The sequence below is a fragment of the Protopterus annectens genome, chromosome 2.part1, assembly GCF_019279795.1.
Source record: "Protopterus annectens isolate FY-2018-M chromosome 2.part1, PAN1.0, whole genome shotgun sequence".
Lineage (NCBI taxonomy): Eukaryota > Metazoa > Chordata > Ceratodontiformes > Protopteridae > Protopterus > Protopterus annectens.
Window position 1 is genome coordinate 487187286 of NC_056729.1, and position 15643 is coordinate 487202928.

Consider the following 15643-nt stretch of genomic DNA (forward strand, 5'->3'; position numbering starts at 1 on the left):
TACAAGGCAGGGAACATCTGTGGTGCTCATGTTTCATAATAGCAGAGCTCTATATAGTACATTTAGAGTGGTATTCTGACCATTAAAATGCTTAGAAATGAATAGTATGATTGCCATGCCCAGTGAGGATTATGCCACTGTTTTAACCATGCATGTGTTTATCTGTATATTTTTTACAGTTTTACATGGGATAGTGACCCAAAAAGTTATCCAGAAACCTTAGTATTTGCATTCGTTTTCTTTTATTGTATTCTGTTGACTTTGCTTGTACGTAAACATGTTTTTTGCAAACAGTGGACACAGAGGTATATGTGCGTATCTGTTTAGTCTAGCTTGTCTTTCATTTATTACTTTTTCCCAGTATAGGCAGATAACATACAAATGTGAATTATTAACACCTATTGTTCTTTCCTACAGCCAAATGCAGATTGCATAGATGACATTCCTCCAGATTATGAAGGTTCCATAGGAGGGCCCTCAACCAATCAGATCACAGGAGCAAGTGATGTGACAGTCAATGAGAGTTCTGTTATCCTTGATCCTGCTGTTCGACCATTGGGGCTGTCACAGATTCTGCAAGACCCAGAGCCACCTGCCCAGGTTGGAGATGTTAACTTTACTACAAATAGTAAGTTGTTTTCTTTGCTTCTTTATAATGAGGTTCATAGATACATACTAGGCTATCAGCCATGTAGATGATTAGAAACTTAGTCATTACAGTTTCCACTGTTTGGTCCCTGCATCTGTAAGAGTCTGTGAAACCAGATCAGGGTGTAATTTTATGGCTCCCTATCCATTCCACCAGGTCAAATTTAAAGAAGGTTAGGACATTTTGTTTGATATAGAAAGGGAGCATATTCCTTATGCTTGGGAGAAGTATCTGCCCTGCCAACAGGGTCATGTTAATATTGTAATGCAGACTTAGATCTCTTAATGGGTATTGGTGGCGCTGTTTTATGAACATATAACAGGTAAAACAGGTTAGGGTCATTTATAGCCTTGTAAACTAAGCAGAGGTTGCCACACAGAAGTCTGTAGCAAACAGTAGTGTGATAGGGTTTTTGTAGACATTCTGTTAAACTTGGGAGGTCATATCTGAGATTTTTTTTGGTGAGGAAGCATGTTTTTTTCTAGTTGGGCAGTATGTCTGGATAAATACACACCAATAAGTAATGAGAGTGAGTTGAGGTGCTAGAGAATTTGAAAGCAAAATGTGGGTGTGTAGCAGTCAGATAGTGGTTGCATTCTAACCATTGAAGGTCTTTTAGTGATGTGCAGTAATGGGATCTAGCACTGTGACATGATATACAGTGATGCAGTATAGCACTGTGACAGGTAGCAAATATTGATATTCTGTTGTAAGCCTTTTCCACCTCATCTTATGTTTTAAAGAAGCTGAGAGTCCACTAGAAAATGAGCAGAATACACGAGATGCATGGAAACATTTACTGGCAGTTTGTGCTATTTCAATAAGGAAAGGTCTGGTTCTGTGTAATTTACCTGGTTTTGTATTGCTTTTCTTAAGTGCTTTTTTAACATCTGTTACAACTTCAGGAGGTTATTAGTAATAAGTGTAAGAAGTTTATCAGATGTAACTTCAGCTGTCATTGAATCCAGTGCTGATATACTTATACAGGTTATGTATGGGGTAGTAGTTGAGTTTGACAAAGCCAGGTGTTTCATTAAGGGTTGCAAGTTTATGTTGGCCAAGGAGATAATACCGTCCGTTTTGCTTTGAAATGTGGGGATCAATCTTATATAGCAGACTCACTTCTTAATGGAGTAAAAGTAGGACTGAAGTTTGGTACTAGTGGATTCAGGTAAGTAATCTGTCAGGGAGATTGTGGTCTCGTATGCATACTGAATGAGCTTAGAGTCTGCACAGTCATTAGTCTGCAAACATTTTAAACTGCAGAGGTCTTAGCACAGGTTGCTGAGGTGCATCATCCTTTGGTGGAAGGACAGGAGAAAGTGATTACCACACGTGGAAGAACACCATTTCCACTGTGTCTGGTGGCTCTAGCCTTGTGGAGTGGAATTTGTCATTTAGTAATGAGACACCTATGGCTAGTTGACGCAATAGGGATATTGCAACTATCTGAGATACTTACTGTATTTCTACACCTAAATAATACATTTTGATATCAGAAAGAAGCTTTAAGTAGGCTTCAGGAAGGTCTTGCACATAAGATTCAGGAATAATTTAGGCAATGTGTTTAGTCAGTTGCAGCAGTTTGGTGATGATTTACAAATGAGAGGGGTTCAGAAGCAGGTTGCTTATACAGCGTAGTCTGCTCTGCTCAACACTTCATAGACTATCCATGTTAGTAAGAGTGAGTGATGTGTCTAAGGATGTGTGTGAAGAGATGTGTGAGGATATGTATGAAGGTATTCATGAGGAATGGTGCAGGGTATACAGGTACAGGCATGCTTTACAGACATACAGCAATAACATGTCACAGAACAGCATCACTGTACTGGCACAAGACAGTAGTTACTCCAAAACAGACACTGTAACTACTGGCTCTGGTTAACTACTAAAGAGAACAAATAAAAATAAGTAACATGTAAGACAGGAAGGCCATTTTGTTTAATAAAAGCAGGTGTAAATATGCCCATATATGTGGTTAGACTTGCTCTAAAGTCTCCAGATTGCAGCTGGGCAAAGATGATCAGGAAGCAAGAAAGAGGAATGAGGAACAGCCTGGAGATACAAGCCCAGCATCACCATATGAGAAAACCTTTGATAGGTACATACTGGCAAGCGCTGTAACAGCATGTCTGCTAAAGCTATGTGCCACACTTGTAGAGGCAGGCACAGGCCATAGCAGGCCGTTCTGAGTGGACAAAAACAGTAGCAGTAATGTATACCACTGGGGCCTTATAACAGCATATACCATATGTAGTAGCTAAATATATTTCCTGAAATTTTCATTTGTAATTTTGATTAATTTCTTTATTACAGTGCAGCCTAAGGCAGGGGCAGGAATCAGAACAGCTATTTCCAAGTTATCCTCCCTAGGAGATTGAGGAAGGAATGTCAGTTTCTTCCTCTGCTGGAACATGCTTAGGGAAACAAAGTGCTACCTGTAGGTAAAGAGGTCACTGCCTGTGCTGTAGCCTGCAACAGGTCTAGTGGTGGGGTGTTTAGTCATGTTAAAGAAATGGCTTATAATAATGGACACCAGCATGCAAAGGATTGCACACCCTTTCTGAATCACAAGTTTTAGCCTTTGTCCAGAATGTACTTCCTTTCTAAATTTGGTACTTGTTTTCCTTACTGCTGTCAAATATGTTGACATGTACAGTAATACAGAATTGGCCGTTGAACATATGTTATTGAATTATTTAGTCTTATTTTATTGTATTAATTTGTCACTGGACACGTGTTGCTTTTCAGGGACAACTTGGGAGCACTGTCTAATTAAATGTCTCACTCACTGTCACATAGTTTGCAAAAGAAGGTGGAAGGAATCAGACCTTGTACCATTGAGTACAGGAAGCAGCTTACTAACCACTGCTCAGGGCTAACTGCCAGACAAGTAAAGAAATGAATTAACACTTCTCAAGGACCCCCCCCCCAATAACCATAATGTATATTCTGTGTTTCCCTCATGAAGTCATTTAACAATTTCTTAAAGGTTGTGTTAGAACCTTTAACATCCTTAGACCATTTGCTGTTGTATAGTGCCAGGAGAAGAAAGATAATTTTGAATATCAGCTGAAATGTGATAGGACTTCATTATGCATTATTAAAAGGCAAAACAGTACTACAAACACTACATTAAGTAGAAAGGCTTTACACATAACAGCAGTGTAGTATGTTGTTATGGATGTAAACACTGTAATATGCTTTTCTGTTTTGTTACTTTCTACAGAGTTACTGTGCATTGTATTGAAGAGCCTGACTCAGGATACATGATAATGCTGTGGAGTGAATTAGGTAATATATTAATTTGATAGCCATTCCAAATGTAAACCCTTTTCCGGTATACTACCAGAATCTCTTGGATGTATCAAATGCGTGTATTTGGAGTTACTGTATTCATTCTTTCAAGCCTTCATTATGTGACACAGTTTGAGCCTAGGCAGTTAAAAAAGCATTCTTGAAAGCTTTTTATGTTAGTATAAAATTGTTTTTCCCTGTCTGTAAAGAACTATGTATATTCACAATACTGTTAACCTGTAATGCTTGTAAATTTTTGAAAGTGAGTAGAATACTTACGGGTACATATTATGTATCGGTGTTGAATGCTGGGTAAATGTGTGGTGGTTTGTTTGTACTCAGTTACTTAAGATAAGAGTGTTTGGTGTATTTCAGGTGTAAATTATGGTTGAATTGCATTTTGTCTTAGTTCCTCTTGGCAGACGTGGAAAACCATAGTGATGCCCAGCGATACAGCTGATGTGGTAACAGTTACACTTAAGATAATTATCCCAATAAAAGGAAACTAAATAGTTTGTCTAGTCTGACCATTTTCTTATAGTCCCATGCGGAAGCTCCTCACCAGTTTTATCTCTACTTTTTGACCATTTGACTTGTGCTAATTTAAAGTCTTCTTGTTTCCCACGTTCCTCGGTCTTCTTACCTGCTAGCCTGTTCTGTATTTATACCACCCTGTCTATGTGAAGCAGTAGTTTGTCGATTCTAAACTTTCTCCATCCATCTATTCTCCCCACCTACCTCTTAAGATGCAGTTGTCTGACTCTTTCCCTTGTTATACTGTGTCTCTGTACCATTTTGCCCCATCTTTTTCCTTCACTGTGAACATTTTTAGCCACTTCAGCTTCTGTTTATATAATATCTGAGCCCCATCATTACTTTTTCTGCATGTTCTGCAGCAACTAGTTTCTCCAAAAACGTGCCCAAAATGGAATACAGTTTTCCAGGTGGTTTACTGTTGGTAGCTTAGTGCGTGTACATCAGTAACCATCTGTTTAGCTGAGGGTGTATGGATTTGTCCATTTGTTTTCTGTCACTGCATGTTTAACAACTCAGATGTGACTTCCTGTCACTGACGGCCATACGTTTATATACTGCACTTTGCTGACACAGCTTTCTGCTGACTGTTGTTTGGTTCCATGTAAGGGATATTTCACCATATGTCCTTCTTTTAGGTTTATTTTGGGGACCAGTGTGTAGCATTTGGAACTCTTGAAATCCATTGTTAATGTGTTTATGTAATAGTAATTTAGGGTTGGTTGCATTACTGATTGTACAAAATGTTTTGCCCTAAGATGAGTTGTGTACAACAGAGTCTGTTCCCCAACAGAAGCCACCTTGGTTTGTTTTGTATAGGTAGTGGTGTGTTGTGTTGGGAAGCAGCAGTTGTTACGTGTGATAGTGAACATGTCCATCACAGCTTGAAGTGCATTGTTGAGGATCATGTCTATGGATATGAATCTAGGAAGCAAGTCAATACCTGTGGTTCTTGTTTTGATGTCAGTAGTAGTGAATTTTCAAAATCTGTAGCACATTCCAAGGTTTATTTTGCTTCTTCAATTGAACATTCCTACATGATTTCTAAGTGTAATTAAATGGTGCAGAATATACTCCGACTGTTTTTAATTAGTGGACTTCTCTGTGTTTCCCCAGAAATGGCAGTAATGCTTAGAAAGGGTTGTTCAGTCAGTGGCAGGGTTTTATTTCCTAATGAGTATAGTTTGGTTTTGGCAAGTGCCACTGCACGCAAAGTGAAGAAGGAGTTCAAAGAGGAAAAGGTCCTCCTCTTCCTCAGAAGGATGTGAGCCATGAGGACTTAACCACGGCCAGCTATGGTTACAACAAAATAACGGACAGGGACCCAAGATGTTGAATAGTGAGACCAGACGTTCTGATCTGGAAGCAGTGTACACTGGCAGGCTTAGTAGAAAATATTTGAAGGAAGAAAGTAAAAATATGGCTTTGAGTTCCTAACAGAAAATGTCTGTACCTGTGCCGATAAACTATAATGTGTCTCACTAAGGGTGGCTTTGTTCTGATACTCTGTCTTCAACATACAGACTTACTGTTACCTTAGAATACACCCATTCCCCAAGTTGTCCTTCATGGTGAACGTTAATCACCTGCATTTTCATTTAAGTCTGCAGCTTGACACATGCAAACACATTTTGCACAGCGTACTTCTGCTGGCACAGGATATCCTATGCTCACTGCTAGATTAAGGGCTCCATCTTGTGGTTGTAGTCTATATTGCAAATGAAGTAAAACCAAACATTGTAGAACAAAATCTTATGATGTACTGTTACGGTGACTGCAGAACAAAATCTTTTAGATTTATGGCCCGCTTCTTGTGGAATAAACATTTTTATGCCCATCCTTAAAGGAACTGTCTGATTACCTCTTTCACTCTGAGTATATTTTGTGTTCAACATTTTAATCTGTGAAATATAATTTATCTGCTTTCCTACACGTGCCCATCAGACTTAAATAACTTAAGTCTAATAGAACCCTCAAATCCTCATTGTTGCCTCAGGCCTGTCTGTAATCCATATCCACATTCTGACAACTGGTGAAAATGTTTTCGTAGTTAAGAAGTTTACAGTATTTAAATGTAGTAGAACATGTTTAATTTAATGAACATAATCCATGAACTAACAAATAAGGCATACAAAACGAATAAAATTAAGTTGAACAAGCTCCAGCAATGCATGCCGAAGTAACCAAGTCACTTAAACTTTAATTGCACTGAGCACTTTCATTCTAAAACAAAAAACTTCATCAGAGTGTGCATCATAATTAACATACCCCCTTCATAACAAAACATTGAACCAATCAAATTTAAAGTACATGCATAATTAATTAAGAAATGCTCACCTAAATCTTCCGCCATTAAAAAACAACTATCCATAAATAAAAGCAAAAGATAATAACCCTACATGAAATGAAATTAATGTAAAATTATACTGATATAAAAACATCTTTTAAGATTTTGTTTAAAATCTAAACAAAGAACTTAATATACAAACTCAGAAAATTCAAGGCCGTCATTCTTTGCACACTGCTAATTGAGATGACATCATTCAGACCAGGATTAACACTCCGGTTAAGTGTGAGCTGCCAAGTCATCCCACAAAACTTGCATAATATTAACATTGTCCTCTCTCTGATTATATTGCACATAGTCCACTTTAAAAAAAACACAGACTTCTTAAAACTGATAGCACTTCAAAGTTTGCTTGAACAAAGCATTAGAGTTTTTTCTTTTTGGTATCATAGTACTGTTCCCGAATCCTGCCCTTTAATTTTCTAATTGTTTTCCCAAAATAATGTGCAGGACACGAAACACACAGTACTGAGTGTGCTACCATACTAGAACCACAATTACCCCTACAAGGGCAGGGAAAAGTTCTGTCATACCCCTTGATTGAAATGTATGGCCCTTTGAATAAAGTGACATTGCTTACAGCGTACAGATTTTGTCATATAATTATGTTTACCCTTCAAGGTGATCGACGGAAATTCAAATACATTTTTAAGATTTCTCCCTCTACTGAAAACTGCTTCTGGGACCTCACCTAACTTAACCTTCAGTTCATCAGAAAAAAATCAAACTCCAGTTGTCACGTAATATTCTTACTGTGACAAAGGGAGATACTGCCAGCACAGCTAGTTGGAATTTTGTAAGCAATTGTATGTCATTGGTGAATATCAAAATGATTTGTGTAAGATGCTTGTGTTAAAAATGTATTAGAACTGTATGTCATCTGTATACCAAACTGGTTTGTACAGGCATGTGTGTTAAAAAATGTATTTTGTAAAGTGCTTGTGCTTAAAATATAACCACAGTGTGCCCTACTGGAAAAGAACAGAAATGTACAATGCACTATTGTAACTGTTTAAATGTATATATTTTAACAGTGGAAACTGGAACACAGGAGGTTAACTTCAGAAAAATAACTGAAATTAAATTACTTCATGGCTACACTGTAAAAAGATTGTATCTTTCAGTTTCAATGCAGCAAGGAGGCACAATGTCTAAAATTAGGGAGCTTTCTGTGTTGTCTCTAGGGTGAAATAATTACTAGTCTTGAAATGTGAAGGAATGTAATTGTTTTATGGCTTCCAGCATCTGCCAAACATCTGAGGTCTATGTATTTTCACGTGTAGAAGCAAAGTACTGCCAGCTTCCAGCAGTGAGGGTTTCACCTGGGATAGAGTCAGATGACAAGAAACAATGTCATCCTGCAAGCTATCCCTGCAATAATATTTTAGATATTATTTTGAGAAGTCGTGCTGTGGTAGCATTGTCGCCTCACAGTTATACGCTGTCCGGTTCGATTCTCAGCTAGAGCGTCTTCTGCGTGGAGACATGCGTGAATGGGCGTACCTTCGTTGAAGGTTGTGCGTCAGGCCTGGCAAGCCGGTACATAAAAATCAACTGCCATTCATTAGCGGACCGGAGTTCCGCTGTGGCGACCCCTGACCGGGAAAAGCCGAAAGACACAAACAAACATTTTGAGAAGTCTCTTGGTGAGACAGAGCATTCTGTATTCTGTCTTGGATCTGGCAACAAGAACCACCATTTACCACATTTGCCTTGCTCTGATGAAGTAAATTTCTAGAGAACAGTATAATTCTCTTAAATACAGTCAGGAATATAGTGAACTTTAATGTAGATATTTTTATTTATTTGAGACTGGCCTGTAATGTTGTTTTAAATATTTCCTGTGGTTTTGAACTCTGATGTCACTGTGATCATATACTGTGTATTTTCTTGGTCTTTTATATATTTAAATATTTCATTGTGGCTGATCTGTCTAGAGATATTTAAGTTTTGAGAGTACTTGCATGTTTATTTGGTGACACTGTGTGGGCCGTTCCTAATAGCCTTGCTATTGGTCAAACTACCATTTGTATTAATATTACACAGTAAGACTAGACACCTTTTGTGACACCCGCGCACTAGCCCAGTAATCAAGGAGCCTCAATCCTCAACACTAGCATTAGTGAGGGGGCATGCACATTGGGGGGATAACAAGTATACACACAGTAAAGTACAATTTCCCTTAAGAGCACACAGAGATCATAGTCAGTCTGGGGCTGGTTTCTCCCTTTCTGTCCAGATCCCCAATAAGACTCCCCACTGGCACAGCTATAGGGTTCAGATCTCAGCTGAGTAGTCAAGCCAGAATCTCCAGTACCCTCTCTGTCCAACCAGTGCTTCGTGTCCATGCCCAAGTAGCTGAAACACACACTTTGAGATTTGGTTTATATATAAACACGCAGACACCCCTGAGGAAGGCTGGCACAGGTTCTCTAGCTATACCCCCTCCTGCCAGGCTATAAGGTAATAATCACTGCCACCAACTACTCTTATCAGCCACTAATAAGGCCCTTCCCAAAGGATGATCAATTTCACTGTGTAATATTACTGTTATCCAAATAGTAAGTGTAACCCAGGGCTAAGGCTATTCTGGAGTTGCTTAGTACAGTATCACTAAATACATGCAAGCACTCTAGAGCTTACATTATCTCTACACAAAACAGCCACAGTTGAAATGTTTGAAAATATTTAATAATAAGTAATAAAAACACAAGACAATACTTATTACTTCAAAACAATGACATTACAGAGTTCAGAAATCACAGGGAAATGCTTTAAAATAATACCGTAGAATACTCTGACATAAATATAGAAAACAGCTAAACTAATCAGGCTATTATCTCTAAGAGAAATCACTGTTCCAAATAAATATCTTATTTGCAGAGCAAAGATAGAGTGCTGGTGAGTTGATGTGTTCAGGTTCAGACAAAATCCAAAATGCTCTGTCTTTCTGTCTGAGAAAGTCTTAAATTGGTAACACACAGTACTGCTGAGTCATTTCAGATTGCATCATTCTTAACTGTTCTGACTTAGTTTCCCAGGCTAACAGAAAATTTACATTTCTTTTTGTAATCTGTACCTGCAGGAAGCCACAGCAATAAAAGACATTTTACATGTAAAATCTAGTAATTAACTCTTGTCCTAAGACAATAGAAATAATTCCTTATTCCAGACATCCCATCTCCGAGCTTAATATCAGACAGTCATACAGTGCTTGACTTATCAACTTTCCTTCAGCAGAGTGCACTGTGGTTACATTTTTGAAGCTCAGTACAACATATAGTTTAATCGTAACATATAGATGTTCATCGTGTTTCACTGTTGCAGTCATTACTCTTGGGTTATCCTGCTGGCAGGCTACCCGCAGTCGGCCTGAATTCCAAAGTCCTGGTCCGGCGTCGGTTGCTGTCGCCTCTTCCCTGACGTCAGTACGCCAGGGGTATAAAAGATGTAGCCGACGCCATTTTCTTTTTTTTTCTTGCCGCGCGGTGCCCGAAGCAAAAGCAGTTCACAGGTGCCGGTCGACCAACTCCTGAGATTTTCAAATCCAAATTTCAGAACCAAAGTCTTCATTAAAGCTAAGTACCCCATTGGGGAAACTTTTTTCTTGCTCCAGACCGATGTCAGAAAAAGTTAACAATTGTATTTCTTGTGGGAAGCAAATACCTCATAAGGATTTTCACTCTTACTGTATTCCTTGCCTAGGCCCTGACCACGACGTTGCTAGCTGTCGGTTTTGTGCTAGATTTAACCAACTCACTATTAAGCGTCGGTTCGATTTTGTATTTCATTACTTTGGCCGAAGGTTACTTATATAATGCCATCAGAAAAGCCGATGACCGGAGTTTACAAAAAATGCAAGGACAAGGAAAAGGATAGGCATCTGAGGTCCAAAACTGACGACTAGGCCTCCGTTAGGCCAGTCGCCGGTCCTCAGTGACATGCTTTCGCAGCCCCTGGCGCCCGCTATCTCAGAGCCACAGGCCACTTCCGACTCCCACGTGGAGCCGACTGGGCCTCTGGATACTCAAGGTATTGGACACTCGGAAATCATTCCCTCAGATGGGTCCGGAGCCGCTGAGCAGGCATCGGCTTCTGAGGGTGTCTTCAGACCTACACAGTTATATGTTAAACCATCTTCGGCTTCAAAGACAAACTAAAGCAGCTCTAAAGACAAAGAAACAAGTACAGAATTCTCCTACTTCAGACTTCTATGCCTAAAAAACAGATGCTTAAAATGGCCGAAGACCTAATTACTTTGATCAGAGGTTCCCATCCCCCTCCTGATAAGAGGCCTAGGCAAGAGACAGAATATGATTCTTTTATTCAGGTTTCTATTTCCTCTGATTCTTCTTCTGAACAGGATTATTCTATTCCTCCCTATGAGGATTCTGATGCTGAAGAATCCATTCCTTCAGTCTCTCCTCCTGAGGATTATTCTTTTGGGGAAACCCTGCATACTATGAGGGAGCATTTCCACTGGGAGAGCCAAGATTACTCAGAATCTAAGAAAAGACTCGGAGACTTTCTGCTTCTTCCCCAACACAGACCCCTTGCTATTCCACCTGTTCTAGACATTGTAGATGTATTTTCAGAGTCCGGCCTGTCCCCTGACTCTTTCCACCCTGCACCTGCTAAGCCTGACAGATACTACAGGGTCACAGATTCTCATAAATTCCTGTATAAAAACCCCGCTGCTGACCCAGAAACTATATCTCAGGGTCCCAAAGGGGTCAAAGCTTCCACTGCAAAAAGCCCCGTCCCCTCTGATAGGGATTCTAGGGCACTGGACAGATGGGGGAAAAAAGTTTACACTTCTGCTACCTTGGCTGTAAGGGCTTTAAATTGTCAGTTTCATATGCTTAAATATCAGCAATATTTAATGTCACTGCTTAAACATTAAATGTTGACAAATTCTGAGTGCTCAGAGAACAAGGAAATGCAGGATTTATTGCATGCAGCTGAACAAGTGGGAAAACATACTTTGCAATGTGGTTATGATTCACTGGAGGCCTCTTGCAGGGCTGCTGTTACAGGTTCTGTTATTAGAAGGCATGCTTGGTTAAAGGAACAGAATCTGCCTGATCATGTTAAAGCAAAATTATTAGATGCTCCATTACAGCATGATACTTTGGTGCTAAAGCTGAAGAGGTGTTGAAGAAAATGGAGGATAAAGCGAAATCCATGCAGACAGTTAAGGATTTCTTCCAGGTACAGCCACCCAGATTTAGTAGGAACTGGCTTTCAGAAAATTGGTCCTTTCCAGTGTCAGACAGGCCATAAAGAGGCAGATACAGACATCCTAGAGGCAGATCTCAGCCTCAAGGCTTTTACAGGCCTAAACAATGGGGTGCTCCTACCTCCAAAAGCGGAGAAGACAAAGCACAAACTTACAGGAAACAGTCCCAATGACTTTCCTCTGTCAGATCCAAGCACTTTTCTTTTGGCAGCCCCCTTAGGGGAAAACTAGCACTCTTCACCAAATTGGCAAATGATTACACAAGACAAGTGGGTCTTGAACATAGTGTCCCAAGGCTACAGGTTCCATTTTCACACCTTACCAAGGGCAAAAGGTATGCCAGACCTGCCACACAATCAATGGGCAGAGGCACAAAAGCAAATTACAGCCCTCATGGACATGGGGGCCATTCAACAAGTACCACAACAAGAGCAGGGGCAAGGATTTTACTCCAGACTTTTCTTAGTGCCCAGAAAGGACAAAACCTGGAGACCAATACTGGACCTGTCTATACTAAACATGTTTCTGGAGGTTCCAAAATTCAAGATGTTGACTCTACAGCAGCTACTGCCCATGCTGGGCAAGAAAGCTTGGCTCGTAACTTTGGGCCTAAAAGAGGCATACCTGCATGTCCCAATCAGACAATCTTGCAGAAGATACCTCAGATTCATAGCTGGCTCAATGCATTACCAATTCTCTACACTGCCATTTAGCTTATCTACTGTGCCCAGGGTCTTCACAAAATGCCTGGCTCCAGTAATTGCATTTTGCAGACAGAGGAATACAAATATATCCCTACTTGGATGACTGCCTTATTCAAGCAGAGAACAAAGACATACTTCTAAAGCATCTGGCGTTTGTAAAAAGATTACTAATTTGCCTAGGGTACACAGTAAACGAAAATAAATCAAAACTAGTACCCTCTCAAGAGATAATATTCCTGGGTGCAAGTTTAAATACAACTCCCTAGATGGCTTATCTCACGCCAGACAAACAAAGGCAACCGACTTCTTACTTCAAAAAGTTGACAACAAAGACCCAGTTATCTGCAAGGAAAATCCTGCAGGCCTTGGGCTTCATGGCATCCTGCATTCTACTAATTCCATATGCCAGACTGCATATGAGGAAACTACAATGGTATCTAAAAAGTGTTTGGACTCAGCATTGCCACAGCCTGGAGATGGTAATTACCCTCATTCCCTGCCTGCAACAGGAGTTTCGATGGTAGGCACAGGCCTGTCACCTCAACAAGAGTCTGCCATTTCACTTTACCCACGGCCAGACAGACACTGACAATGGATGCATCAGATTATGCCTGGGGGGCCCATATGGCAGGAAAATGTATTCAGGGCACATGGCCTGCAAGCCAGATGCATTTTCACATCAATCAAAAAGAGATGCTAGCTGTTCAGAATGCCCTGACAGCTTTCAAGGATCTGCTTCATCCAGGACAGCTACTGATAAAAACAGACAATACTACGGTCGTGTGGTACATAAACAAGCAGGGAGGCACACATTCTTACCCCCTCTGCAGACAAACAATGACCTTATGGGACACAGCATTGACTTATCAAGTTCACTTGCAAGCACAATTCCTGCCAGGAAAAACAAATGCTCTGGCAGACGAATTAAGCAGAAACCTCATGGATCCCCACGAGTGGAAACTGGATCCACAAGTCTTCAGCATGATAACAAGGAAATGGGGATGCCCAGACATAGATCTATTTCCCTCCCCTCACAACTGCCAATTACAGAGATTTTGCACAAGGATTTATCACAAACAAGCATGGAGAGTGGACGTCCTATCCTTCAGTTGGAAAAATCTATCAGTATATGCCTTTCCTCCACTGCCTCTCCTTCCCAGGGTACTCCTAAAGGTCAGACAAGAGAAGCCAAAAATGATACTGATTGCACCAGACTGGCCACGCCAGCACTGGTACCCAGTCCTAAAGAGCTTGTCTCAAGGTCCAGCATGGATATTGCCTCAAACTTCTCACTTGCTGACCCAACAAAACAGTCAGATCCTGCACAGCCAACTCAGGACCTTAAATCTGGCAGCATGGCGGATAATGTAGCCATTCAGAACACTCCTCTTTCAAAAGCTGTTATGGATGTTATCTTGGAGGCCAGGAGGCCCAGTACCAGAAAATCTTATGCAGAAAAAATGGAAAAGATTCTGTGCTTGGAACCAAGAACAAGGCATTGACATGCATATACCAAATATCCCTTAGATTTTACAATACCTAACTGAGATGCTGGACAAAGGCCTTTCCTTTTCATCAGTTAAGATTCATGCCTGTGCCATTTCAGCCCATTACAATATGGAACCACCTATCTTTTCTCATCCTTTAATAAGGCAATACCTCAGAGGGGCCAAAAACATCAGGCCTCCAAGGAGAGCATCAATTCCTGCATGGGACCTAAATTATGTCTTGGAAAAACTCACACTGCCTCCTTTTGAGCCAGCCTCAACAGCTGATATAAAATTTTTATCCTGGAAAACAGCTCTGCTTCTAGCAGTAACATCTGCAAGACGAGTCTCGGAGTTACAAGCACTCATGGCTGTGGAACCTTTTATCATTTTTCATCCAGACAGGGTTTCTCTGAGGACAAACCCAACATTTATGCCTAAGGTGGTGTCCAGTGTGGCCCTCAACCAAACCATTCACTTGCCTACCTTTTATCCAAACCCACAGAACAAGGGTGAGAAAATTCTGCATTATTTGGACATACACAGGCAGCTACGCTTCTACTTGGACAGAACTAAAGCTTTCAGAAAGACTAAGCAACTTTTAGTGTCATATGCTGCAGGATCACAAGGAAAGGCTGTCTCAAAACAGACTATTTCTAAATGGATAGGCCACTGCATTCATTTCTGCTACTTTCAGCATGGCAAGTCAGTGCCTAAGGGCATCAAGCCTCATTCTACCAGAGCAGCAGCCACTTCAGTAGCCTTCCTCAGAGGAGTACCAACCAAAGACTGCAACTTGGAGTTCAGTGCACACTTTTACAAAGCACTACCACTTACCTCTTTACTCTAAATCCAGAGCAGGCTTTGCCACTGCAGATGTTCATCGTGCATACAGCTGCAGTCATAACAGTTGGGTTCTCCTGCGTCAGGCGGGTCCTCGGTCGGCCGAATTCCAAAGTCTAGGTCTGGCGTCGGTTGTCGTCGCCTCCTCCCTGACGTCAGTGTGACAGGGGTATAAAAGAACCAGCCGACGCCATTTTCTTCAGTCTTTCTTGCCGCGCGGTGCCCGAAGCAGAAGCAGTTCGCAAGTGCCGGTCGGCCAGCTCCTGAAATTACGAAAATTTTGAAACCGAAGTCTTCTTGAAAGCTAAGTACCCCGTTGGGGAAACTTTTCTTGCCTCAGACCGATGTCAGACAAAGTTAATAATTGTATTTCATGTGGGAAGAAAATACCGCATAAGGATTTCCATTCCCTCTGTATACCTTGTTTAGGCCCAGACCACGACGTCTCGGTCTGTCGCTTTTGTGCTACATTCAACAAACGCACCATTAAGCATCGGGTGGAGTTCACCCAGCATTACTTTGGAAAAACATTTAACTATATTA

At 40.7% G+C, this 15643-nt stretch overlaps 1 protein-coding gene across 1 annotated transcript in view; it reads left to right on the forward strand.

Annotated features, from left to right (window-relative positions):
- RNF150 (ring finger protein 150) overlaps positions 1-15643 on the forward strand; it is a 1529405-nt gene that overhangs the window by 1290947 nt on the left and 222815 nt on the right. The window contains exon 6 of the mRNA XM_044062282.1: positions 418-628. Coding sequence (XP_043918217.1) covers positions 418-628 — 211 coding nt within the window. The remainder of the gene's footprint in view (positions 1-417; positions 629-15643) is intronic.